Source organism: Lissotriton vulgaris, chromosome 1_1 (genome assembly GCF_964263255.1).
Source record: "Lissotriton vulgaris chromosome 1_1, aLisVul1.2, whole genome shotgun sequence".
NCBI lineage: Eukaryota > Metazoa > Chordata > Amphibia > Caudata > Salamandridae > Lissotriton > Lissotriton vulgaris.
Genome location: NC_141685.1, coordinates 1,594,673 through 1,622,242, shown reverse-complemented (window position 1 = coordinate 1,622,242; position 27,570 = coordinate 1,594,673). Strand labels below are relative to the sequence as shown.

Below are 27,570 nucleotides of genomic sequence, written 5' to 3'. Positions count from 1 at the left end.
AGCACACATAGGGCTCCAATGAGGGAACTACACAATGAATGAATGAAACACACCCAGGGCTCAAATGAGGGAACTACTCAGTGAATGAATGAAGCACAAACAGGGCTCCAATGAGGGAACTACACACTGAATGAATGAAGCACACACAGGGCTCCAAGAAGGGAACTACACATAAAATGAATGAAGCACACACTGGGCTCCAATGAGGGAACTACACAATGAATGAATGAATGAATGAAGCACAAACAGGGCTCCAATGAGGGAACTACACAATGAATGAATGAAGCACACCCATGGCTCCAATGAGGGAACTACACAATGAATGAAGCACATCCAGGGCTCCAATAAGGGAACTACACAATGAAAGAATGAAGCACTCACAGGGCTCCAATGAGGGAACTACACAATGAAAGAATGAATGAATGAATAAATGAATGAAGCCCAGAGCTTCAATGAGGGAACTACACACTGAATGAATGAAGCACACCCCGGGCTCCAATGAGGGAACTACACAATGAATGAATGAATGAATGAAGCACACACAGGGCTCCAATGAGGGAACTACACAATGAATGAATGAAGCACACATAGGGCTCCAATGAGGGAACTACACAATGAATGAAGCACATCCAGGGCTCCAATAAGGGAACTACACAATGAAAGAATGAAGCACTCACAGGGCTCCAATGATGGAACTACACTATGAAAGAATGAATGAATGAATAAATGAATGAAGCCCAGAGCTTCAATGAGGGAACTACACACTGAATGAATGAAGCACACCCCGGGCTCCAATGAGGGAACTACACAATGAATGAATGAATGAATGAATGAATGAAGCACACACAGGGCTCCAATGAGGGAACTACACAATGAATGAATGAAGCACACCCAGGGCTCAAATGAGGGAACTACTCAGTGAATGGATGAATAAAGCACACACTGGGCTCCAAGAAGGGAACTACACATAAAATGAATGAAGCACACACTGGGCTCCAATGAGGGAACTACACAATGAATGAATGAAGCACAAACAGGGCTCCAATGAGTGAACTACACACTGAATGAATGAAGCACACACAGGGCTCCAAGAAGGCAACTACACATAAAATGAATGAAGCACACACTGGGCTCCAATGAGGGAACTACACAATGAATGAATGAATGAAGCACAAACAGGGCTCCAATGAAGGAACTACACAATGAATGAATGAAGCACACCCATGGCTCCAATGATTGAACTACACAATGGATGAATGAATGAAGCACACACAGGGCTCCAATGATTGAACTACACAATGAATGAATGGATGAAGCACACACAGGGCTCCAATGAGTGAACTACAGAATAAATGAATGAATGAAGCACACACAGGGCTCCAATGAGGGAACTACACAATGAATGAATGAATGAAGCACACACTGGGCTCCAATGAGGGAACTACACAATGAATGAATGAAGCACACCCATGGCTCCAATGATTGAACTACACAATAAATGAATGAATGAAGCACACACAGGGCTCCAATGAGGGAACTACAGAATAAATGAATGAATGAAGCACACACAGGGCTCCAATGAGGGAAATACACAATGAATGAATGAATGAAGCACACACAGGGCTCCAATGAGGGAACTACTCAGTGAATGAATGAATGAATGAAGCACACACTGGGCTCCAATGAGGGAACTACACAATGAATGAATGAATGAAGCACACCCAGAGCTCCAATGACACAACTACACAATGAATGAATGAAGCACACATAGGGCTCCAATGCTTGAACTACACAGTGAATGAATGAATGAAGCACACACAGGGCTCCAATGAGGGAACTACACAATGAATGAATGAATATAGCACACACAAGGCTCCAATGAGGGAACTACTCAGTGAATGAATGAATGAAGCACACACAAGGCTCCAATGAGGGAACTACTCAGTGAATGAATGAATGAAGCGCACACAGGGCTCCAATGAGGGAACTACACAATGAATGAATGAATATAGCACACACAGGGCTCCAATGAGGGAACTACACAATGAATGAATGAAGCACACCCATGGCTCCAATGATTTTACTACACAATGAATGAATGAATGAAGCACACACAGGGCTCCAATGAGGGAACTACAGAATAAATGAATGAATGAAGCACACACAGGGCTCCAATAAGGGAACTACAGAATAAATGAATGAATGAAGCACACACAGGGCTCCAATGAGGGAACTACACAATGAATGAATGAATGAAGCACACACTGGGCTCCATTGAGGGAACTACACAATGAATGAATGAAGCACAGCCATGGCTCCAATGATTGAACTACACAATAAATGAATGAATGAAGCACACACAGGGCTCCAATGAGGGAACTACTCAGTGAATGAACAAATGAAGCACACACTTTGCTCCAATGAGGGAACTACACAATGAATGAAGCACACCCAGAGCTCCAATGAGAGAACTACAGAATAAATGAATGAATGAAGCACACACAGGGCTCCAATCAGGGAACTACACAATGAATGAATGAATGAAGCACACACAGAGCTCCAATGAGGGAACAACACAATGAATGAATGAATGAAGCACACACAGAGCTCCAATGAGGGAACAACACAATGAATGAATGAATGAAGCACACACAGAGCTCCAATGAGGGAACAACACAATGAATGAATGAATGAAGCACACACAGAGCTCCAATGAGGGAACAACACAATGAATGAATGAATGAAGCACACACAGGGCTCCAATGAGGAAACTACAGAATAAAAGAATGAATGAAGCACACACAGGGCTCCAATGAGGGAACTACACAATGAATGAATGAATGAAGCACACCCAGAGCTCCAATGAGAGAACTACACAATGAATGAATGATTGAAGCACACACAGGGCTCCAATGAGGGAACTACAGAATAAAGGAATGAATGAAGCACACACAGGGCTCCAATGAGGGAACTACACAATGAATGAATGAATGAAGCACACACAGGGCTCCAATGAGAGAACTACAAAATGAATGAATGAATGAAGCACACACAGGGCTCCAATGAGGGAACTGCACAATGAATGAAGCACACACAGGGCTCCAATGAGGGAACTACACAATGAATGAATGAATGAAGCACACACAGGGCTCCAATGAGGGAACTACTCAGTGAATGAATGAATGAAGCACACACAGGGCTCCAATGAGGGAACTACACAATGAATGAATGAATGAAGCACATACAGGGCTCCAATGAGGGAACTACACAATGAATGAAGCACACACAGGAATCCAATGAGGGAACTACACAATGAATGAATGAATGAAGTACACACAGGGCTCCAATGAGGGAACTACACAATGAATGAATGAAGCACACCCATGGCTCCAATGATTGACCTACACAATGAATGAATGAATGAATGAAGCACACACAGGGCTCCAATGAGGGAACGACAGAATAAATGAATGAATGAAGCACACACAGGGCTCCAATGAGGGAACTACACAATGAATGAATGAATGAAGCACACACAGGGCTCCAATGAGGGAACTACTCAGTGAATGAATGAATGAAGCACACACTGGGCTCCAATTAGGGAACTACACAATGAATCAATGAATGAAGCATACCCAGAGCTCCAATGAGAGAACTACACAATGAATGAATGAAGCACACCCATGGCTCCAATGATTGAACTACACAATGAATGAATGAAGCACACACAGGTCTCCAATGATTGAACTACACAATGAATGAATGAATGAAGCACACACAGGGCTATAATGAGGGAACTACAGAATAAATGAATGAATGAAGCACACACAGGGCACCAATGAGGGAACTACACAATGAATGAATGAATGAAGCACACCCAGAGCTCCAATGAGAGAACTACACAATGAATGAATGAAGCACACCCATGGCTCCAATGATTGAACTACACAATGAATGAATGAATGAAGAACACACAGGGCTCCAATGATTGAACTACACAATGAATAAATGAATGAATGAAGCACACACAGGGCTCCAATGAGGGAACTACAAAATAAATGAATGAATGAAGCACAAACAGGGCTCCAATGAGGGAACTGCACAATGAATGAATGAATGAAGCACACCCATGGCTCCAATGATTGAACTACACAATGAATGAATGAATGAAGCACACACAGGGCTCCAATGAGGGAACTACAGAATAAATGAATGAATGAAGCACACACAGGGCTCCAATGAGGGAACTACACAATGAATGAATGAAGCACACACAGGGCTCCAATGAGGGAACTACACACTGAAAGAATGAAGCACACACATGGCTCCTATGAGGGAACTACACAATGAATGAATGAATGAAGCACACACAGGGCTCCAATGAGGGAACTACACAATAAATGAATGAATGAAGCACACACAGGGCTCCAATGAGGGAACTACACAATGAATGAATGAAGCACACCCATGGCTCCAATGATTGACCTACACAATGAATGAATGAATGAAGCACACACAGGGCTCCAATGAGGGAACTACAGAATAAATGAATGAATGAAGCACACCCAGAGCTCCAATGAGAGAACTACACAATGAATGAATGAAGCACACACTGGGCAACAATGATGGAACTACACAATGAATGAATGAATGAAGCACACCCAGAGCTCCAATGATTGAACTACACAATGAATGAATGAAGCACACACAGGGCTCCAATGATTGAACTACACAATGAATGAATGAATGAATGAAGCACACACAGGGCTCCAATGAGGGAACTACAAAATAAATGAATGAATGAAGCACAAACAGGGCTCCAATGAGGGAACTGCACAATGAATGAATGAATGAAGCACACACAGGGCTCAAAGGAGGGAACTACACAATGAATGAAACACACACAGAGCTCCAATGAGGGAACTACACAATGAATGAATGAATGAGGGAACTACACAATGAATGAATGAATGAAGCACACACAGGGCTCCAATGAGGGAACTACTCAGTGAATGAATGAATGAAGCACACACAGGGCTCCAATGAGGGAACTACACAATGAATGAATGAATGAAGCACACACAGGGCTCCAATGAGGGAACTACACAATGAATGAAGCACACACAGGGCTCCAATGAGGGAACTAGTCAGTGAATGAATGAATGAAGCACACCCAGAGCTCCAATGAGAGAACTACACAATGAATGAATGAAGCACACCCTTGGCTCCAATGATTGAACTACACAATGAATGAATGAATGAAGCACACACAGGGCTCCAATGAGGGAACTACAGAATAAATGAATGAATGAAGCACACACAGGGTTCCAATGAGGGAACTACACAATGAATGAATGAATGAAGCACACACAGGGCTCAAAGGAGGGAACTACACAATGAATGAAGCACACACAGGGCTCCAATGAGGGAACTACACAATGAATGAATGAATGAATGAAGCACACACAGGGCTCCAATGAGGGAACTACTCAGTGAATGAAGCACACACAGGGCTCCAATGAGGGAACTACACAATGAATGAATGAATGAAGCACACACAGGGCTCCAATGAGGGAACTACACAATGAATGAAGCACACACAGGGCTCCAATGAGGGAACTACTCAGTGAATGAATGAATGAAGCACACCCAGAGCTCCAATGAGAGAACTACACAATGAATGAATGAAGCACACCCATGGCTCCAATGATTGAACTACACAATGAATGAATGAATGAAGCACACACAGGGCTCCAATAAGGGAACTACAGAATAAATGAATGAATGAAGCACACAATGGGCTCCAATAAGGGAACTACAGAATAAATGAATGAATGAAGCACACACAGGGCTCCAATGAGGGAACAACACAATGAATGAATTAATGAAGCACACCCAGAGCTCCAATGAGAGAACTACACAATGAATGAATGAAGCACAGCCATGGCTCCAATGATTGAACTACACAATGAATGAATGAATGAAGCACACACAGGGCTCCAATGAGGGAACTACAGAATAAATGAATGAATGAATCACACACAATGCTCCAATGAGGGAACTACACAATGGATGAATGAATGAAGCACACACAGGGCTCCAATGAGGGAACTACACAATGAATGAATGAATGAAGCACACACAGGGCTCCAATGAGGGAACTACACAATGAATGAAGCACACACAGGGCTCCAATGAGGGAACTACACAATGAATGAATGAATGAAGCACACACAGGGCTCCAATGAGGGAACTACTCAGTGAATGAATGAATGAAGCACACACAGGGCTCCAATGAGGGAACTACACAATGAATGAATGAATGAAGCACACCCAGAGCTCCAATGAGAGAACTACACAATGAATGAATGAATGAAGCACACACAGGGCTCCAATGAGGGAACTACAGAATAAATGAATGAATGAAGCACACACAGGGCTCCAATGAGGGAACTACAGAATAAATGAATGAATGAAGCACACACAGGGCTCCAATGAGGGAACTACACAATGAATGAATGAATGAAGCACACAAAGGGCTCCAATGAGGGAACTACACACTGAATGAATGAAGCACACACTGGGCTCCAATGAGGGAACTACACAATGAATGAAGCACACCCAGGGCTCCAATGAGGGAACTACACAATGAATGAAGCACACACAGGGCTCCAATGAGGGAACTCCACACTGAATGAATGAAGCACACACTGGGCTCCAATGAGGGAACTACACAATGGATGAATGAAGCACACACTGGGCTCCAATAAGGAAACTACACAATGAATGAATGAAGCACACCCAGTGCTCCAATGAGGGAACTACACACTGAATGAATGAAGCACACACAGGGCTCCAATGAGCGAACTACAAAATGAATGAATGAATGAAGCACATCCAGGGCTCAAATGAGGGAACTACTCAGTGAATGAACGAATGAAGCACACACAGGGCTCTAATGAGGGAACTACACAATGAATGAATGAAGCACACACTGGGCTCCAATGAGGGAACTTCACGATGAATGAATGAATGAAGCTCACCCAGAGCTCCAATGAGAGAACTACACAATGAATGAATGAAGCACACCCATGGCTCCAATGATTGAACTACACAATGAATGAATGAATGAAGCACACACAGGGCTCCAATGAGGGAACTACAGAATAAATGAATGAATGAAGCACACACAGGGCTCCAATGAGGGAACTACACAATGAATGAATGAATGAAGCACACACATGGCTCCAATGAGGGAACTACACAATGAATGAATGAATGAAGCACACACTGGGCTCCAATGAGGGAACTACACAATGAATGAAGCACACACAGGGCTCCAATGAGGGAACTACACAATGAATGAATGAATGAAGCACACACAGTGCTCCAATGAGGGAACTACTCAGTGAATGAATGAACAAAGCACACACAGGGCTCCAATGAGGGAACTACACAATGAATGAATGAATGAAGCACACACAGGGCTCCAATGAGGGAACTACACAATGAATGAAGCACCCACAGGGCTCCAATGAGGGAACTACACAATGAATGAATGAATGAATGAAGCACACACAGGGCTCCAATGAGGGAACTACTCAATGAATGAATGAAGCACACCCAGAGCTCCAATTAGAGAACTACACAATGAATGAATGAATGAAGCACACACAGGGCTCCAATGAGGGAACTACAGAATAAATGAATGAATGAAGCACACACAGGGCTACAATGAGGGAACTACAGAATAAATGAATGAATGAAGCACACACAGGGCTCCAAAGAGGGAACTACACAATGAATGAATGAATGAATGAAACACACACTGGGCTCCAATGAGGGAACTACACAATGAATGAATGAATGAAGCACACACAGGGCTCCAATGAGGGAACTACAGAATAAATGAATGAATGAAGCACACATAGGGCTCCAATGAGGGAACTACACAATGAATGAATGAATGAAGCACACACAGGGCTCCAATGAGGGAACTACTCAGTGAATGAATGAATGAAGCACACACTGGGCTCCAATGAGGGAACTACAGAATACATGAATAAATGAAGCACACACAGGGCTCCAATGATGGAACTACACAATGAATGAATGAATGAAGCACACCCAGAGCTCCAATGAGAGAACTACACAATGAATGAATGAAGCACACCCATGGCTCCAATGATTGAACTACACAATGAATGAATGAATGAAGCACACACAGGGCTCCAATGAGGGAACTACAGAATACATGAATGAATGAAGCACACACAGGGCTCCAATGAGGGAACTACACAATGAATGAATGAATGAAGCACACACAGGGCTCAAAGGAGGGAACTACACAATGAATGAAGCACACACAGGGCTCCAATGAGGGAACTACACAATGAATGAATGAATGAAGCACACACAGGGCTCCAATGAGGGAACTACTCAGTGAATTAATGAATGAAGCACACACAGGGCTCCAATGAGGGAACTACACAATGAATGAATGAATGAAGCACACACAGGGCTCCAATGAGGGAACTACACAATGAATGAAGCACACATAGGGCTCCAATGAGGGAACTACTCAGTGAATGAATGAATGAAGCACACCCAGAGCTCCAATGAGAGAACTACACAATGAATGAATGAAGCACACACAGGGCTCCAATAAGGGAACTACAGAATAAATGAATGAATGAAGCACACACAGGGCTCCAATGAGGGAACAACACAATGAATGAATTAATGAAGCACACCCAAGGCTCCAATGAGAGAACTACACAATGAATGAATGAAGCACACCCATGGCTCCAATGATTGAACTACACAATGAATGAATGAATGAAGCACACACAGGGCTCCAATGAGGGAACTACAGAATAAATGAATGAATGAAGCACACACAGGGCTCCAATGAGGGAACTACACAATGAATTAATGAATGAAGCACACACAAGGCTCCAATGAGGGAACTACACAATGAATGAAGCACACACAGGGCTCCAATGAGGGAACTACACAATGAATGAATGAATGAAGCACACACAGGGCTCCAATGAGGGAACTACCCAGTGAATGAATGAATGAAGCACAAACAGGGCTCCAATGAGGGAACTACACAATGAATGAATTAATGAAGCACACCCAGAGCTCCAATGAGAGAACTACACAATGAATGAATGAATGAAGCACACACAGGGCTCTAATGAGGGAACTACAGAATAAATGAATGAATGAAGCACACACAGGGCTCCGATGAGGGAACTACACAATGAATGAATGAATGAAGCACACACAGGGCTCCAATGAGGGAACTACAGAATAAATGAATGAATGAAGCACACACAGGGCTCCAATGAGGGAACTACACAATGAATGAATGAATGAAGCACACACAGGGCTCCAATGCTGGAACTACACACTGAATGAATGAAGCACACACTGGGCTCCAATGAGGGAACTACACAATGAATGAAGCACACCCAGGGCTCCAATGCGGGAACTACACAATGAATGAAGCACACACAGGGCTCCAATGAGGGAACTACACACTGAATGAATGAAGCACACACTGTGCTCCAATGAGGGAACTACACAATGGATGAATGAAGCACACACTGGGCTCCAATGAGGAAACTACACAATGAATGAATGAAGCACACCCAGTGCTCCAATGAGGGAACTACACACTGAATGAATGAAGCACACACAGGGCTCCAATGAGCGAACTACAAAATGAATGAATGAATGAAGCACATCCAGGGCTCAAATGAGGGAACTACTCAGTAAATGAATGAACGAAGCACACACAGGGCTCTAATGAGGGAACTACACAATGAATGAATGAGCACACACTGGGCTCCAATGAGGGAACTTCACAATGAATGAATGAATGAAGCTCACCCAGAGCTCCAATGAGAGAACTACACGATGAATGAATGAAGCTCACCCATGGCTCCAATGATTGAACTACACAATGAATGAATGAATGAAGCACACACAGGGCTCCAATGAGGGAACTACAGAATAAATGAATGAATGAAGCACACACAGGGCTCCAATGAGGGAACTACACAATGAATGAATGAATGAAGCTCACCCATGGCTCCAATGATTGAACTACACAATGAATGAATGAATGAAGCACACACAGGGCTCCAATGAGGGAACTACAGAATAAATGAATGAATGAAGCACACACAGGGCTCCAATGAGGGAACTACACAATGAATGAATGAATGAAGCACACACTGGGCTACAATGAGGGAACTACACAATGAATGAATGAAGCACACACAGGTCTCCAATGAGGGAACTACAAAATGAATGAATGAAGCACACCCATGGCTCCAATGATTGAACTACACATTGAATGAATGAATGAAGCACACACAGGGCTCCAATGAGGGAACTACACAATGAATGAATGAAGCACACACAGGGCTCCAATGAGGGAACTACACAATGAATGAATGAAGCACACACAGGGCTCCAATGAGGGAACTACACAATGGATGAATGAAGCACACACAGGGCTCCAATGAGGGAACTAGACAATGAATGAATGAAGCACACACAGGGCTCCAATGAGGGAACTACATAATGAATGAATGAAGCACACACAGGGCTCCAATGAGGGAACTACACAATGAAAGAACGAATGAATGAATAAATGAATGAAGCCCAGAGCTTCAATGAGGGAACTACACACTGAATGAATGAAGCACACCCCGGGCTCCAATGAGGGAACTACACAATGAATGAATGAAGCACTGAGGTTCGTTTGGTTTCGTAAGATTATCACTGGTTGTTCTAGTTACGATAATCTATTTGGTTTAGTTTGGGTATCGATACATCAGTTCGTTTTGGTAGGCCTAAGTTCTTGGTTCGAGTGCACATATCTGTTCCGTGTTTTGTTTGTTTTGTGTTCCAGACTGAAAATGGTAAGTCGGAAAAACTGTATGTTGTCCTGTTTTGGTTGCAACAGTGACTCACGATTGGAGGACTCATGTCTGGTTCCTCCGATTGGGACTCCCCTATATGACTTGTATTGTAAATTTGGTGTGGGTCCTATATCTTATAATGAGGTGTGGGTCCGTTACTGTAAGAAGGATGGTGTCCTTAGTTGGCCACTGCATGGTAGTTTTGAACCCGAAATTCTCGACAATTTAGAAGCGAAATTGTTTAGGAAGAAAGCCCGGCCGGCAATGTTTGATTCTTTCCGTTACTGGCGAAAAGAATCCAAACAGAGAGAAATGAAAAGGTTAAAGAAAGAACAAAAAGAGCAAGAAGAGTTGACCCTAGAACAAGCGACTAAGCAGTTGCAGGCTAACGAGTGTGAGAAAGCCATAGAGGTGGCCATTAGAGAGCACAATTTAGCGATCGACAAGTGCTATCCTGCCTTGCCATCGAAAACAGCTAAGATACTGGAGGATTCCGAAAATGATCCTCTGCTATCTTATTTGTTACGGTCACCTCCACCGTATGCACAAGGTGCTACGGCTCCACCTTTACCGAATGTACAATTGCCGGTTGCTGGACATCCTGGTGTTCCTGCTCCTGTCCCTCAGAATCAAGCCCCTGTACCTCCTATGGTCAAGGTAAATGTTCCTACGGCTCCTCCTCCTCCTGGACTGCCAGCTTCTATACCTGTATCTGTCTCGCTTACACCTACTGTTCCGCAAACTATTTTCCTTGATACTTCTACTAATCCGTTATCTGTTCCTACCTCTACTGTGTTTTCTGCATCTGCGAGTGTGTTGACTCCACTTTCTGTTCGTCGGAGAATCACTGATTCTGTGTCTAATATGCTGTCTCCTTTCTATAAAACTTTAATCAAGACTCCTACTTCTGACTCTGTTCAGAGACGTAGTCAGCTTCCAAGTACTGAGGAACGGGGAATTTTAGATTCCACGGCTCTCAGATGGATTTCGAAGAGTAGGAGATATAGTACGAGAGATGTGCTAGATACGTTTATGCAGTGGAAAGAACCAACGCAACGGTATGTCTTTGACGAGATGTGCTCGTTGTTACGTGAGGACATAGAAGAAGACGATGTTGAATCTAATTTAGAAGATTTAATCAAGGTTCAGAAAGAGTTTGCTGCTGGAATGATAGTGGGTGATAATATAGAAGAAGCGATGAAACTGATTTTAAGTTATAGGAATGATCCATCACTTCGTTCACCAAAAGATTTAGAGAAAAGCAAGACGAAATTAAGTCGCCAATATCCAATGAGGGAGGTTCCTCCAATTTGGCGCGAAGCTGTGCAAGCTAATGCGGCTCTTGGTATTGCAGCTGCTCCGGCGCAATTCCAGAGAGTGTGGATACACATTCCGTGGAAACGAGCTGAAGTGTTAGCAGTGAAGCAGGCCTTGCCAGATCCGCGTAAAAATCCTGCTGGATACTATAAGGAATTAACACAGACAGTTGAGGCTTGTATAATGAACTTAGCAGACATCGATATGTTATTTGGCAACGTAGTTCCGCAACCAGTGTGGGCTAAGATTCGTAGAGAGGATCATCAAGTTGCCTTAGGTGGTGACTGGGCAGCTATCACTGCAGCGGATGGTCAGCAAGTAGGTGGTGCAAAACCCGAACCCCTAATTGCTAATCTTCCAGGTAGAATAATTGATTTAATGAAGACTCTGATGCCCGCATTGCGTGTTAATTGGGACAAGTTATCAGCATGTAGGCAGAAGAAAGACGAAAGTGTCTCCGACTTCTTCACGAGGTTTGAAGAGACTTTTGTAGATCATAGTGGTCAGGACATGAGCACAGAAGGAGGGCAAAGACTGTTTGTCGATAAATTTGTGCATAATTTGTTACCTGAATTATGCAATAAACTGAAAGATTCAGAGAGTGCGTGGGCTGTGTCCACAACAGCGCAAATACTTGCGACTGCACAGTACTACGAAAACAGGGATAAAGAGGAAAAGGAGAAATCAGAGAAGAAAACGAAGGATTTAAAAACTAAAGTTATTTTGCAGCAGGCGTATCCGCCTCGCACGAATCAGACTAATATGCAACAGAATTCATATCAAAGAACAGATTATAGTACATCAAGACCTCAATATCAGTGGAACCAATGTGCGTACTGTAAGAAAGAGGGTCACTATAAAAACGAATGTCCGATCTTAGCGCAAAATAATGCAGCAGCAGCTCAGAGAGGTCGTGGTGGTTTTGTGCAAAATTCTAGAGGTCGAGGGCGAGGTGCTATGCCTCCACAAACGAATGATCGTCCTTCAAATCACTTTGATCAACGAAATGGACAGTCTACTCAACAAAATAGATCTCAACAATATCTTGTTGAAGACTATTGTGAAGTGGATGAGGGATTTCAGCAAAATGGGTACTAGGACAGCCATGGACAAAGAGAGGGAGTAGTATCAGTTCCAGTGGATCAGAGTGGGCCTTATGTCGCAGTAGCAACATCAGGTGTAGTCGAACCGTTTCTGTTGGATACTGGTGCCGCAAAAAGTTCTATCATTCATGCGAAACTCCCTGGCGCACCTTTGTCTGGCTCAACAAATGTTTCTGTAGGTTTTTCAGGCGCCCCTGTTTACAACCCGATATCTGGTCCTTTGTCTATTTCTGTTGGGCCATGTCACTTGAAAGCACCTCTGATTTTGACAACAGGTTGTAATGAAAATCTGCTTGGTTTAGATTTGTTAAAACGACTATATGCGACATTGTACTGTTCTCCGGAGGGAGTACAGCTTACGTTGGGTAAAAATATCACTTCTCCGATGTACTTGTCAATGGATGCACTCCCGCCAGAGCTACGCTCACTCCCTGATTCTCTTTGGGCGACTGGTCCTAACGATGTAGGCCTTTTAGAAATACCACCATATGTAGTAACTTTAAAAGCGAATGTAAAATTTCCAAGAATTCCTCAATACAAAATATCTAGTGAAGGTGAGCGTGCACTTTTATTGATTGTGCAACATTTGATTAAAAAAGGTGTGGTTGAAGAAACGAGAGGAAATGTCTGTAACAGTCCTGTACTACCGATTTTGAAACGAACTGATCCTACAAAGCCTCCAGTTTATAGGTTTGTTATCGACCTTAGAGAGGTTAATAAAATTGTGGTCCCGCAGTTTCCTGTAGTGCCAGACATTACTGCCTTGTTAACACTGATTCCTGCTACAGCTACTTGGTTCTCAGTCATCGACTTGAAGAATGCCTTTTTCAGCATTCCGATAGCCGAGGAAAGCAGAGATATTTTCGGCTTCTGTCTAGGAGGTCGCAGTTTCAGATTTAAACGCGCTCCACAAGGCTATTGTGAGAGCCCATCCATTTACAGTCAAGCATTAAAAAGCCAGTTAGATTCCTTTGTCCTTCCTCCAGGTTCTGCTCTAGTACAGTACGTAGACGATCTTTTAGTGGCTGCTGATGATAAGGAAACTTGCAAAGCAGCTACGATTTCGTTATTGCATCATTTGTCTAATTTGAATCACAAGGTGTCACCTTCGAAAATGCAATACTGCTGCCAAGAAGTGACCTACCTAGGTCATCTCTTGTCAAAGGAGGGAAGGAAGTTGACCCCAGAGAGAATAAAAGCAATTACGCAGATGAGTGTTCCTCGCACACAGAGAGAAGTACGTGCTTTTCTAGGTATTACCTCTTACTGTAGACAGTGGATCCCAAATTTTTCTCTTTTAGCAAAACCGTTGGTAGCTTTGACTGGGAAAAATGTTCCGAGTTCGGTGCCATGGTCTGATGAATGTCAGGAAAGTTTTACTGAATTACGGAAAGCCTTGTGTTCAGCTCCTGTATTGGGTACACCCGATTACAGCAAGCCATTCACGCTCTATGTTCACGAGAGAGAAGGATGCGCGTTGAGTGTTCTGACACAGAAGTTCGGTGACAAACAACGTCCTTGTGCGTATTTTTCATCAACATTAGATCCGGTAGCTAGAGCGTTGCCTAGTTGTTTGAGAGCTACAGCGGCAGCCACGGCTTCCATTCGACAATCTGCTGGTTTGGTGATGAACAACATGCTAGTGGTCATGGTTCCTCATGCAGTGGATACACTCATGAATCGAACGAAGACACAACACCTTACCAGTGCGAGACTATCTGGTTACGAGCTGACATTACTAGCAAGTCATATTCAGATCAAAAGATGTAATGTATTGAATCCAGCAACGCTGTTGCCGACTGATCAAGAGTCGAGTGATTCCGAGCCACATGATTGTTGTTTTAAAACGGAGGAAGAGACAAAAGGACGCATCGACTTAAAGGATACTCCGCTATCCGATCCAGATGGTACGCTGTATGTGGACGGGTCATGTTTTAAATTGGAGAATGGTGATGTGACTGCTGCTTACGCAGTAACGACTTTGAAGACGATTGTAGAGACTGCAAGAGTGAGTCAGAATTCTGCCCAAGCTGCAGAATTAATAGCTCTAACAAGAGCGTGTGTTTTAGCTAAGGGAAAGAGAGTGAATATTTTTACAGATAGTCAGTACGCATTTGGCGTGGCCCACAGTTTTGGCCGCTTGTGGAGAGAAAGAGGTTTCATTACGTCCCATGGGACTAAGATCCAACATGGTCAGCTAGTTAACGACTTGTTGGAATCTCTAACCTTGCCGACTGAAGTTGCGATTGTAAAGTGCAGTGCTCATAAAGCAATCACGGATGATGTTGGTTGTGGGAATGCTTTTGCTGATGAAATTGCTAAACAGACAGCTAGAGACACGATGAGCAGAATGTATGTTGCGGTAGACAGTCAAAATATCGAGTTGGAAATATCGACCTACCATAATATCGAGTCTGAAATATCGAAGGAGCATAATATCGAAGGCAAGAATATCGTAGGACAGAATATCGACCCAAGGTAAGTAATATCGAAATACTTAATATCGATGTAAGTAATATCGAAGTTAGTAATATCGATAGCATATATATCGATGTTAATAATTTCGATGACACTAATATCGATATTTGTATTATTTTATAGTTTTTTATTATGTATGTGTTATATGTTTAATTTAAGTATTTAAAATAATTACTATTATATGTGTATACATTTTCTATAATAATATAGAAATTTATAAGGAAATTTGATGTTTTAGTACCGGAGCGGGTTGTGGGTTTATAGGGGAATAGGGTGGGAAGTAATTTAATTATGGTAAGTTGATTAATAATTAGTAGGATTAATTAATTAATTATAATTATTTGCTAATTAATATTGATTAATTGGGAAATAATTAATTGATTAATTGATATATATTTTCTGTAGCGGGATGTGGGTTTATAGGGGAATAGGGTGGGGAGTAATTTAATAATAATTAATTAATTAATATATGTTTTTAAATATTTATAACTAATTAATTGGCAAATAATTAACATTAATTAGTTAATTAATTAATATAATTTTGTACATATTTTAAATTAGTAATTAATTGGTAATTAAATAATATTAGTTAGTTAATTACATTATTAGAGTAATTTATTTATATATATAATTTTTAGTTACTGTTAATTAATTAATTGGGGAAAAATTATATTAATTATTAAATTATATTAATTACAACTTATGTGCTAATATATTTACTTTATTGTTATTGTTAATTAATTATTAATTGCTAATTAAATAATATTATTTAACTTTGGGTTAAGGAGTATTTTTAGGGTTCAGGGTCATTTTTGGGTTTTTGGGTAAAGTGGTATTTTGAGTGTTTAGGGTCAGTTTTCAGTTTTTGGGTAAAGGGGTATTTTTAGGGTTCAGGGTCAGTTTTCAGTTTTTGGGTAAAGGGGTATTTTTAGGGTTCAGGGTCAGTTTTCAGTTCATGGGTAAAGGAGTATTTTTAGGGTTCAGGGTCAGTTTTCAGTTCATGGGTAAAGGGGTATTTTTAGGGTTCAGGGTCAGTTTTCAGTTCATGGGTAAAGGGGTATTTTTAGGGTTCAGGGTCAGTTTTCAGTTTTTGGGTAAAGGGGTATTTTTAGGGTTCAGGGTCAGTTTTCAGTTTTTGGGTAAAGGGGTATTTTTAGGGTTCAGGGTCAGTTTTCAGTTCTTGGGTAAAGGGGTATTTTTAGGGTTCAGGGTCAGTTTTCAGTTTTTGGGTAATGGGGTATTTTTAGGGTTCAGGGTCAGTTTTCAGTTTTTGGGTAAAGGGGTATTTTTAGGGTTCAGGGTCAGTTTTCAGTTCTTGGGTAAAGGGGTATTTTTAGGGTTCAGGGTCAGTTTTCAGTTTTTGGGTAAAGGGGTATTTTTAGGGTTCAGGGTCAATTTTCAGTTTTTGGGTAAAGGGGTATTTTTAGGGTTCAGGGTCAGTTTTCAGTTCGTGGGTAAAGGGGTGGTTTTTGGGTTCAGGGTCAGTTTTCTCGACTGTTGCACTCTCTGGAGTGGGAATAGTAATTTTATCCCTACGCTATCAAACGCTTTCCCTACTGTTCCACTCTCTGGAGTAGGAATAGTAATTTTTACCCTTACGCTATCCAACGTTTTATATAATTAATTGTTAAAATATCACATGTTTATTTTATTTTTTATATTACTTACATTTTATGTATGTTATTGTTTTATGTTTGTACATGTATTAGTAAATTAGAATATATTTCATTAATTTATAAATTAGTAAATTAATTATTAATACTTATTGTTCAGTACATATATATTATATCTTTACTGTATATATTTAATTAATGTATTATTAATATATATGTTTTATTTATTAATTTTAAACATTATTAGATACTTTTAAATATGTATATTTTATTTATTAGTGTTATATACTTACTTTTACATTTATATATATTAAAAAAAAAATCGATATTTTGAACATCGATATTTTTTACAACGATATTATTTTTTCGATATTTTTGTACTTACCATGTTGTAGATAGGATGTCGATATTTTTGCCCTCGATATTGTTGACTCGATATTCTTGTAGGTCGATATTTTTGTAGTCGAAATTCTGTCATAGATCCGTATGTTGCTACGTCTGCAAGATGGATTGCTGACTCTGGAATGTGTGAGGATACTATGGAAAGTGTGAAAGAGATTCAGAAAGAAGCAACAGAGGAAGAAAAACGTGTATGGAGAGAAAGTATGGGCAGGTTGGATTCAAATGGATGTTGGATTGATTTGACAGAACAGCAGCGTTGGATGCTGCCTGACGCGTATGTGCTTGCAGTGGTGACAATGGCGCATGGAGTAGCGCACATAAGTTCTAAAGGAATTTGTAAGATGTTGGCTCCAGTCTGGAAGAATGATGGGATCAGTAAGTGTGCAGAGAGAGTGGTGAAAAATTGTATGGTATGCCTGATGCATAATCCTGGCAAGGGAACTCCAACTCTAGCTGGTCATTTCGCTCCTCCTTCCTGCCCCTTTGAAGTGATTCAGTTAGACTTCATTCACATGGAGCGCTGTAATAATTTGAAGTATGTCTTGGTGGTAGTTTGTGCTTTTTCCAGGTGGATCGAAGCATATCCACTAAAGGACAATACTGCCCTATCAACTGCCAAGATTCTTCTCAAAGAATATTTCCCTAGATATGGAATGCCACGGATTGTATGGTCAGATAACGGAAGTGAGTTTATAGGGAAAGTTATGCAGAGTGTGTGTGCTGGTCTAGGGCTGAAACAAAAATTCCACAGTGCGAACCATCCCCAGTCTGCTGGTTTAGTGGAGGGTTATAATGGCACCCTTAAGCTAAAATTAGCCAAAATACAAGCATCCACAGGTTTAGCCTGGCCAGACGCACTTCCTTTGGCTTTGTTATCCACGAGAGCAACTGTACATTCTAGAGTGGGGCTTAGCCCTTACAAAATCGTTTTTGGCCGCCCGGCGAATATTTGGGGTGTGCCGAGGCCTAAAAAGTTTTGTTCCCTAGAATATCCTATGTTGATAGACTACCTTTACGACTTGACTGCTAAATTGAGTCTTATTCATCAACAGGTTTTCGATGCTTTGCCAAAGCCTCCGGAGAGTCCAGGGCATCAGCTGAAACCAGGCGAGTTTGTAGTCATCAGGAACTTTGCGAGGACGAAGAACCTTCAGCCGAGATTTGTCGGCCCCTTCCAAATCCTACTGGCAACGAGGACAGCGGTTCGTGTGGCTGGACGCAAGCACTGGGTGCATGCATCCCATGTAAAGCGTGTGCCTTTGCCACTTCCTTACGACGACTGGGTGAAGAAGGGAATTGGTTCCTCCGAATTTGAAAGCACTCCAAAATTCGTCCCTTTCAGCGATGCCGAATTGATCACTGACACTCCAAGCTCTGACTCTCCTCCAGAAAAGACTCTTTCGAACACTGAACATTTGTCCCCTGCATCAGAAAGAACTCTGTCATCTGCGAACTTGAACACTGCAACAGCCACTAGTGAAACGCTATTTGCTGATCAGACAGTACCTGCGAAGCAGAGATATAACTTACGAAACCGTAAAATGGACAAATAAAGCAGGCAACTGCCTATTGTGATATTTTAAGATTTTTTAACTTTTGCCTTCAGCCAGGAAGTTTGCTATTTGTTTTATTATTTTTAAATTGCCTTGCCGTCTGGGTAGCCGTAGGGTCGTGGCTGTGTGCCTAGTTGAATTTGCAGGGGTCTGACACAAGGTCGATCCTTCTGTTGGTTCTGGGAACTCCCAGGGCTGATAGAAGCATTTTCATCTACGTACACATCATCAGTGGTCGCGAGCGGATTGTAGAAGATGGAGCTTCCTGCGCTGCAACGAGAAAATGTGATTTATGTTCGCAGAAACAGACTTTATAGAATTCTTCATAGCAAATGCTTTTTGATGCAATGTGCCATTACATTCTTGATTATTTTGATAACGTTGGTGGGTGGAATCGTCTTCAGTATAAATTTGATTTTTGTGCCAGTTACTACAGTACCTCCCCTTGATCCTGCTACTTCTACTGTTTCTTCTATACACTCTTTCCATTCGTTTCCTGAACATGAGCAAGCCCGACGCTCAGAGTTCATTAACAACACTTTTGTACAGCTCTTGCACCAACACCAACTGGTAGTTAACACTACAGACTGCTGGGTGTGTGGCTTGATACCCCATACTATGGATAAAGGTATTCCCTATCTGGTTTTGCCTTTCAGCTACAATGGATCATTTCAGGCCCTTCAAACCATCTTTGCTTATGCCCTTGAGACCTATCCTCCACGTCCACCACGTTCCACTAAATATAACTCTGCCAACAAAGCTTTAGTCCAGGGAATTATTGACATGATCAAGGACGTCAATAATACTCCATCATACCCTAGAGACGAATTGCGAGTGTATTTAAGTTGGAATACTTCAGAGTATCGCCTTAGTTTAGAAGAGAGCAAGCGTAAAAGCTCAACTCCAATCTGGGTCGTACCTCACCGAGGTCAGGTCTGTTTGCAAGGGAATGGGAGGAATCCGAGAGCTCAGCTAGGGAGGAGTGAGTGCGTAGAGACTTATGTGTTTCCGGCTAACTCTTCCCCTGCCTTTCTTACTGCTAGGGGTACCTACTTCATCTGTCGAGATAGAGCTTATACATGGTTGCCTGCCGACTTTTCAGGATCATGCTATATTGCTCGATTGTTGCCCCCGACATACACTGCTTCATCTGATTACCACAGAACGAGAGTAGCGAGAGGTGTCTTCAGCAAGGAAGATACTGCTGGTCAGGAAGCTGGAGACTTTTTCAAAGGCTTCCTTCCGTTCTGGGGGCCTATGGCCAATAGTAGAAACATACGTCAGCTAACACGGGTAGTTGAATCTACTATTACCGAAACTGCTGGTGCCCTTAGCAATTTGACAGCTGAGCTTCAGGCGGATAGACTCATGACGTTGCAGAACCGTATGGTTCTAGACGTTATACTTGCAGATCGAGGTGGGGTATGCAGAATGATCCAATCGAGCTGCTGTGTCTTTATTCCTAATAATGCTCCAACAGTCTATGAGGCGATCTCTAAGCTACACAAGATTTCCGACTCTATTCATGTAGACAAGGGAAACTGGTCCTTCATGGAGTGGTTTTGGACTCTGATCTCAGCGTGGGGATGAAAGGTTCTGATGGTCATTGGTGTCATCTTAGTATTCCTATTCTCATGTTGCCTGATTATCCAGTGTGGTCCTGCTCTGTGTAGTCTTTGTGCTGCAACTTGTTTTAGGAAACCACCTGCGTTTGGAGAAAAGGCACGAGAAAGGATGATGATACAACAGCATGTCACTGACCTGATGAGCATAGAATTAGACTCTGACGTAGACTGAGTAATTGCCTATGTAAGGGCAAAAGGAGGGTCTGAGGTTCCGTGACGATTTGAACCCGTGTTTTCAATATTGTCGGAAATACATAATACTGGTATCAGCGAACCGCAAATGATCCATTTAGTATATCCTGGTGTTTTCGCTACGCTACGAGCAAGAGCACTCCTTTTATAAACACATTTCTGATCTACCCACGGCATCCATCTTAGATCATGGCCGCCATTTTGTGTTTCTTGCCCTCACATACGCAATAACCTCTGATCACTTCATTTCGATTAAGGACACGTAGCCTTAGCCGGAGATTCACCTCTTACATGACACGTGCACCTTAAACCAGATCACGCTGTAGCTGCATGACTCGACAAAAGCTGTCTCCTCTGCCCGAGGCCAGTCCTGCCAAACTGGTCTTCGTGTCCATTGTCCTGATCACGATTAGGCGGCCGAAGCCGGTAGCCTTGCCCATTTACAACCCACAAACATCCCTTATCCTGCTTTTCTATCTTCTGCACCTGGCTCTGCTCCTTTCCTTCTGGGCCTTTATTAGGGGGAGGTAACGAAATTTACGATGAGGCGGTCCGGCTCTTGAATGAAAAGTTGACATGGGATTATGATGGAAAAGTGGGAACCCCTCGTTCGTAATGTTTTGTCATCAGATATTGTCGATGATTCCTGTGTACGCCAAATATTTATTGTTCATGACACAAAGGTTTAGGAATGTACTAACATGTGAAGAATTCGCCTAAAGGCCAAAATTTAGTATATAAGGAGCAACCCTCTTTGTACAATTCGAACAGGCTCCTAGTTACTGCCCATGCGTAGTTTCTGTGACTTCTGTGTCCCTGCAGTAATAAACCTTTGGTCTTTGACGCCACCATCGAGAAGCCCGTGTTTCTGTTCATTTGTGCACCAAGGCAGGTGGAACCCCGGGGTCTTTGGGTGTTGTTCCCTGACACCTCTGGACGGAACCAAAAAGTCCAGAACTCCAGCACACACAGGGCTCCAATGAGGGAACTACATAATGAATGAATGAAGCACACACAGGGCTCCAATGAGGGAACTACATAATGAATGAATGAAGCACACACAGGGCTCCAATGAGGGAACTACATAATGAAAGAATGAAGCACACACAGGGCTCCAATGAGGGAACTACACAATGAAAGAATGAAGCACTCACAGGGCTCCAATAAGGGAACTACACAATGAAAGAATGAAGCACTCACAGTGCTCCAATGAGGGAACTACACAATGAAAGAATGAAGCACTCACAGGGCTCCAATGAGGGAACTACACAATGAAAGAATGAATGAATGAATAAATGAATGATGCCCAGAGCTTCAATGAGGGAAATACACACTGAATGAATGAAGCACACCCCGGGCTCCAATGAGGGAACTACACAATTAATGAATGAAGCACACACAGGGCTCCAATGAGGGAACTACATAATGAATGAATGAAGCACACACAGGGCTCCAATGAGGGAACTACACAATGAATGAATGAAGCACGCACAGGGCTCTAATGAGGGAACTACATAATGAATGAATGAAGCACACACAGGGCTCCAATGAGGGAACTACACAATGAAAGAATGAAGCACTCACAGGGCTCCAATGAGGGAACTACACAATGAAAGAATGAATGAATGAATACATGAATGAAGCCCAGAGCTTCAATGAGGGAACTACACATTGAATGAAGGAAGCACACCCCGGGCTCCAATGAGGGAACTACACAATGAATGAATGAATGAAGCACACACAGGGCTCCAATGAGGGAACTACACAATGAAAGAATGAAGCACTCACATGCCTCCAATGAGGGAACTACACAATGAAAGAATGAATGAATGAATAAATGAATGAAGCCCAGAGCTTCAATGAGGGAACTACACACTGAATGAATGAAGCACACCCCGGGCTCCAATGAGGGAACTACACAATGAATGAATGAATGAAGCACACACAGGGCTCCAATGAGGGAACTACACAATGAATGAAGCACATCCAGGGCTCCAATGAGGGAACTACACAATGAAAGAATGAAGCACACCCCGGGCTCCAATGAGGGAACTACACAATGAATGAATGAATGAAGCACACACAGGGCTCCAATGAGGGAACTACACAATGAATGAATGAAGCACACATAGGGCTCCAATGAGGGAACTACACAATGAATGAATGAAGCACACCCAGGGCTCAAATGAGGGAACTACTCAGTGAATGAATGAATGAAGCACACACAGGGCTCCAAGAAGGGAACTACACATAAAATGAATGAAGCACACACTGGGCTCCAATGAGGGAACTACACAATGAATGAATGAAGCACAAACAGGGCTCCAATGAGGGAACTACACACTGAATGAATGAAGCACACACAGGGCTCCAAGAAGGGAACTACACATAAAATTAATGAAGCACACACTGGGCTCCAATGAGGGAACTACACAATGAATGAATGAATGAAGCACAAACAGGGCTCCAATGAGGGAACTACACAATGAATGAATGAAGCACACCCATGGCTCCAATGAGGGAACTACACAATGAATGAAGCACATCCAGGGCTCCAATGAGGGAACTACACAATGAAAGAATGAAGCACTCACAGGGCTCCAATGAGGGAACTACACAATGAAAGAATGAATGAATGAATGAATAAATGAATGAAGCCCAGAGCTTCAATGAGGGAACTACACACTGAATGAATGAAGCACACCCCGGGCTCCAGTGAGGGAACTACACAATGAATAAATGAATGAAGCACACACAGGGCTCCAATGAGGGAACTACACAATGAATGAATGAAGCACACATAGGGCTCCAATGAGGGAACTACAAAATGAATGAATGAAGCACACCCAGGGTTCAAATGAGGGAACTACTCAGTGAATGAATGAATGAAGCACACACTGGGCTCCAAGAAGGGAACTACACAATGAATGAATGAAGCACAAACAGGGCTCCAATGAGGGAACTACACACTGAATGAATGAAGCACACACAGGGCTCCAAGAAGGGAACTACACATAAAATGAATGAAGCACACACTGGGCTCCAATGAGGGAACTACACAATGAATGAATGAATGAAGCACAAACAGGGCTCCAATGAGGGAACTACACAATGAATGAAAGAAGCACACCCATGGCTCCAATGATTGAACTACACAATGGATGAATAAATGAAGCACACACAGGGCTCCAAAGAGGGAACTACACAATGAGTGAATGAAGCACACACAGGGCTCAAATGAGGGAACTACATAATGAATGAATGAAGCACACCGAGGGCTCCAATGAGGGAACTACACAATGAAAGAATGAAGCACTCACAGGGCTCCAATGAGGGAACTATACAATGAAAGAATGAATGAATGAATAAATGAATGAAGCCCAGAGCTTCAATGAGGGAACTACACACTGAATGAATGAAGCACACCCCGGGCTCCAATGAGGGAACTACACAATGAATGAATGAATGAAGCACACACAGGGCTCCAATGAGGGAACTACACAATGAAAGAATGAAGCACTCACAGGGCTCCAATGAGGGAACTACACAATGAAAGAATGAAAGAATGAATAAATGAATGAAGCCCAGAGCTTCAATGAGGGAACTACACACTGAATGAATGAAGCACACCCCGGGCTCCAATGAGGGAACTACACAATGAATGAATGAATGAATGAAGCACACACAGGGCTACAATGAGGGAACTACACAATGAATGAATGAAGCACACATAGGGCTCCAATGAGGGAACTACACAATGAATGAATGAAACACACCCCGGGCTCAAATGAGGGAACTACTCAGTGAATGAATAAAGCACAAACAGGGCTCCAATGAGGGAACTACACACTGAATGATTGAAGCACACACAGGGCTCCAAGAAGGGAACTACACATAAAATGAATGAAGCACACACTGGGCTCCAATGAGGGAACTACACAATGAATGAATGAATGAATGAAGCACAAACAGGGCTCCAATGAGGGAACTACACAATGAATGAATGAAGCACACCCATGGCTCCAATGAGGGAACTACACAATGAATGAAGCACATCCAGGGCTCCAATAAGGGAACTACACAATGAAAGAATGAAGCACTCACAGGGCTCCAATGAGGGAACTACACAATGAAAGAATGAATGAATGAATAAATGAATGAAGCCCAGAGCTTCAATGAGGGAACTACACACTGAATGAATGAAGCACACCCCGGGCTCCAATGAGGGAACTACACAATGAATGAATGAATGAAGCACACACAGGGCTCCAATGAGGGAACTACACAATGAATGAATGAAGCACACATAGGGCTCAAATGAGGGAACTACACAATGAATGAATAAAGCACACCCAGGGCTCAAATGAGGGAACTACTCAGTGAATGGATGAATGAAGCACACACTGGGCTCCAAGAAGGGAACTACACATAAAATGAATGAAGCACACACTGGGCTCCAATGAGGGAACTACACAATGAATGAATGAAGCACAAACAGGGCTACAATGAGTGAACTACACACTGAATGAATGAAGCACACACAGGGCTCCAAGAAGGCAACTACACATAAAATGAATGAAGCACACACTGGGCTCCAATGAGGGAACTACACAATGAATGAATGAATGAAGCACAAACAGGGCTCCAATGAAGGAACTACACAATGAATGAATGAAGCACACCCATGGCTCCAATGATTGAACTACACAATGGATGAATGAATGAAGCACACACAGGGCTCCAATGATTGAACTACACAATGAATGAATGAATGAAGCACACACCGGGCTATAATGAGGGAACTACAGAATAAATGAATGAATGAAGCACACACAGGGCACCAATGAGGGAACTACACAATGAATGAATGAATGAAGCACACCCAGAGCTCCAATGAGAGAACTACACAATGAATGAATGAAGCACACCCATGGCTCCAATGATTGAACTACACAATGAATGAATGAATGAATGAATGAAGCACACACAGGGTTCCAATGAGGGAACTACAGAATAAATGAATGAATGAAGCACACAGAGGGCTCCAATGAGGGAACTGCACAATGAATGAATGAAGCACACACTGGGCTCCAATGATTGAACTACACAATGAATGAATGAAGCACACACAGGGCTCCAATGATTGAACTACACAATGAATGAATGAATGAATGAAGCACACACAGGGCTCCAGTGAGGGAACTACAGAATAAATGAATGAATGAAGCACACACAGGGCTCCAATGAGGGAACTGCACAATGAATGAATGAATGAAGCACACACAGGGCTCTAATGAGGGAACTACACAATGAATGAATGAATGAAGCACACACAGGGCTCAAAGGAGGGAACTACACAATGAATGAAGCACACACAGGGCTCCAATGAGGGAACTACACAATGAATGAATGAATGAGGGAACTACACAATGAATGAATGAATGAATGAAGCACACACAGGGCTCCAATGAGGGAACTACTCAGTGAATGAATGAATGAAGCACACACAGGGCTCCAATGAGGGAACTACACAATGAATGAATGAATGAAGCACACACAGGGCTCCAATGAGTGAACTACACAATGAATGAAGCACACACAGGGCTCCAATGAGGGAACTAGTCAGTGAATGAATGAATGAAGCACACCCAGAGCACCAATGAGAGAACTACACAATGAATGAATGAAGCACACCCTTGGCTCCAATGATTGAACTACACAATGAATGAATGAATGAATGAAGCACACACAGGGCTCCAATGAGGGAACTACAGAATAAATGAATGAATGAAGCACACACAGGCCTCCAATGAGGGAACTACACAATGAATGAATGAATGAAGCACACACAGGGCTCAAAGGAGGGAACTACACAATGAATGAAGCACACACAGGGCTCCAATGAGGGAACTACATAATGAATGAATGAATGAATGAAGCACACACAGGGCTCCAATGAGGGAACTACTCAGTGAATGAAGCACACACAGGGCTCCAATGAGGGAACTACACAATGAATGAATGAATGAAGCACACACAGGGCTCCAATGAGGGAACTACACAATGAATGAAGCACACACAGGGCTCCAATGAGGGAACTACTCAGTGAATGAATGAATGAAGCACACCCAGAGCTCCAATGAGAGAACTACACAATGAATGAATGAAGCACACCCATGGCTCCAATGATTGAACTACACAATGAATGAATGAATGAAGCACACACAGGGCTCCAATAAGGGAACTACAGAATAAATGAATGAATGAAGCACACACAGGGCTCCAATAAGGGAACTACAGAATAAATGAATGAATGAAGCACACACAGGGCTCCAATGAGGGAACAA

General features: G+C 42.5%; 1 protein-coding gene across 1 annotated transcript in view; it reads right to left on the bottom strand.

The window, feature by feature from the left end:
* LOC147736917 (NACHT, LRR and PYD domains-containing protein 12-like) overlaps nt 1-27,570 on the bottom strand; it is a 307,564-nt gene that overhangs the window by 19,378 nt on the left and 260,616 nt on the right. The window contains exons 3-4 of the mRNA XM_086963257.1: nt 21,151-21,162; nt 10,337-10,344 (exon numbers count right to left, since the gene is read on the bottom strand). Coding sequence (XP_086819383.1) covers nt 10,337-10,344; nt 21,151-21,162 — 20 coding nt within the window. The remainder of the gene's footprint in view (nt 1-10,336; nt 10,345-21,150; nt 21,163-27,570) is intronic.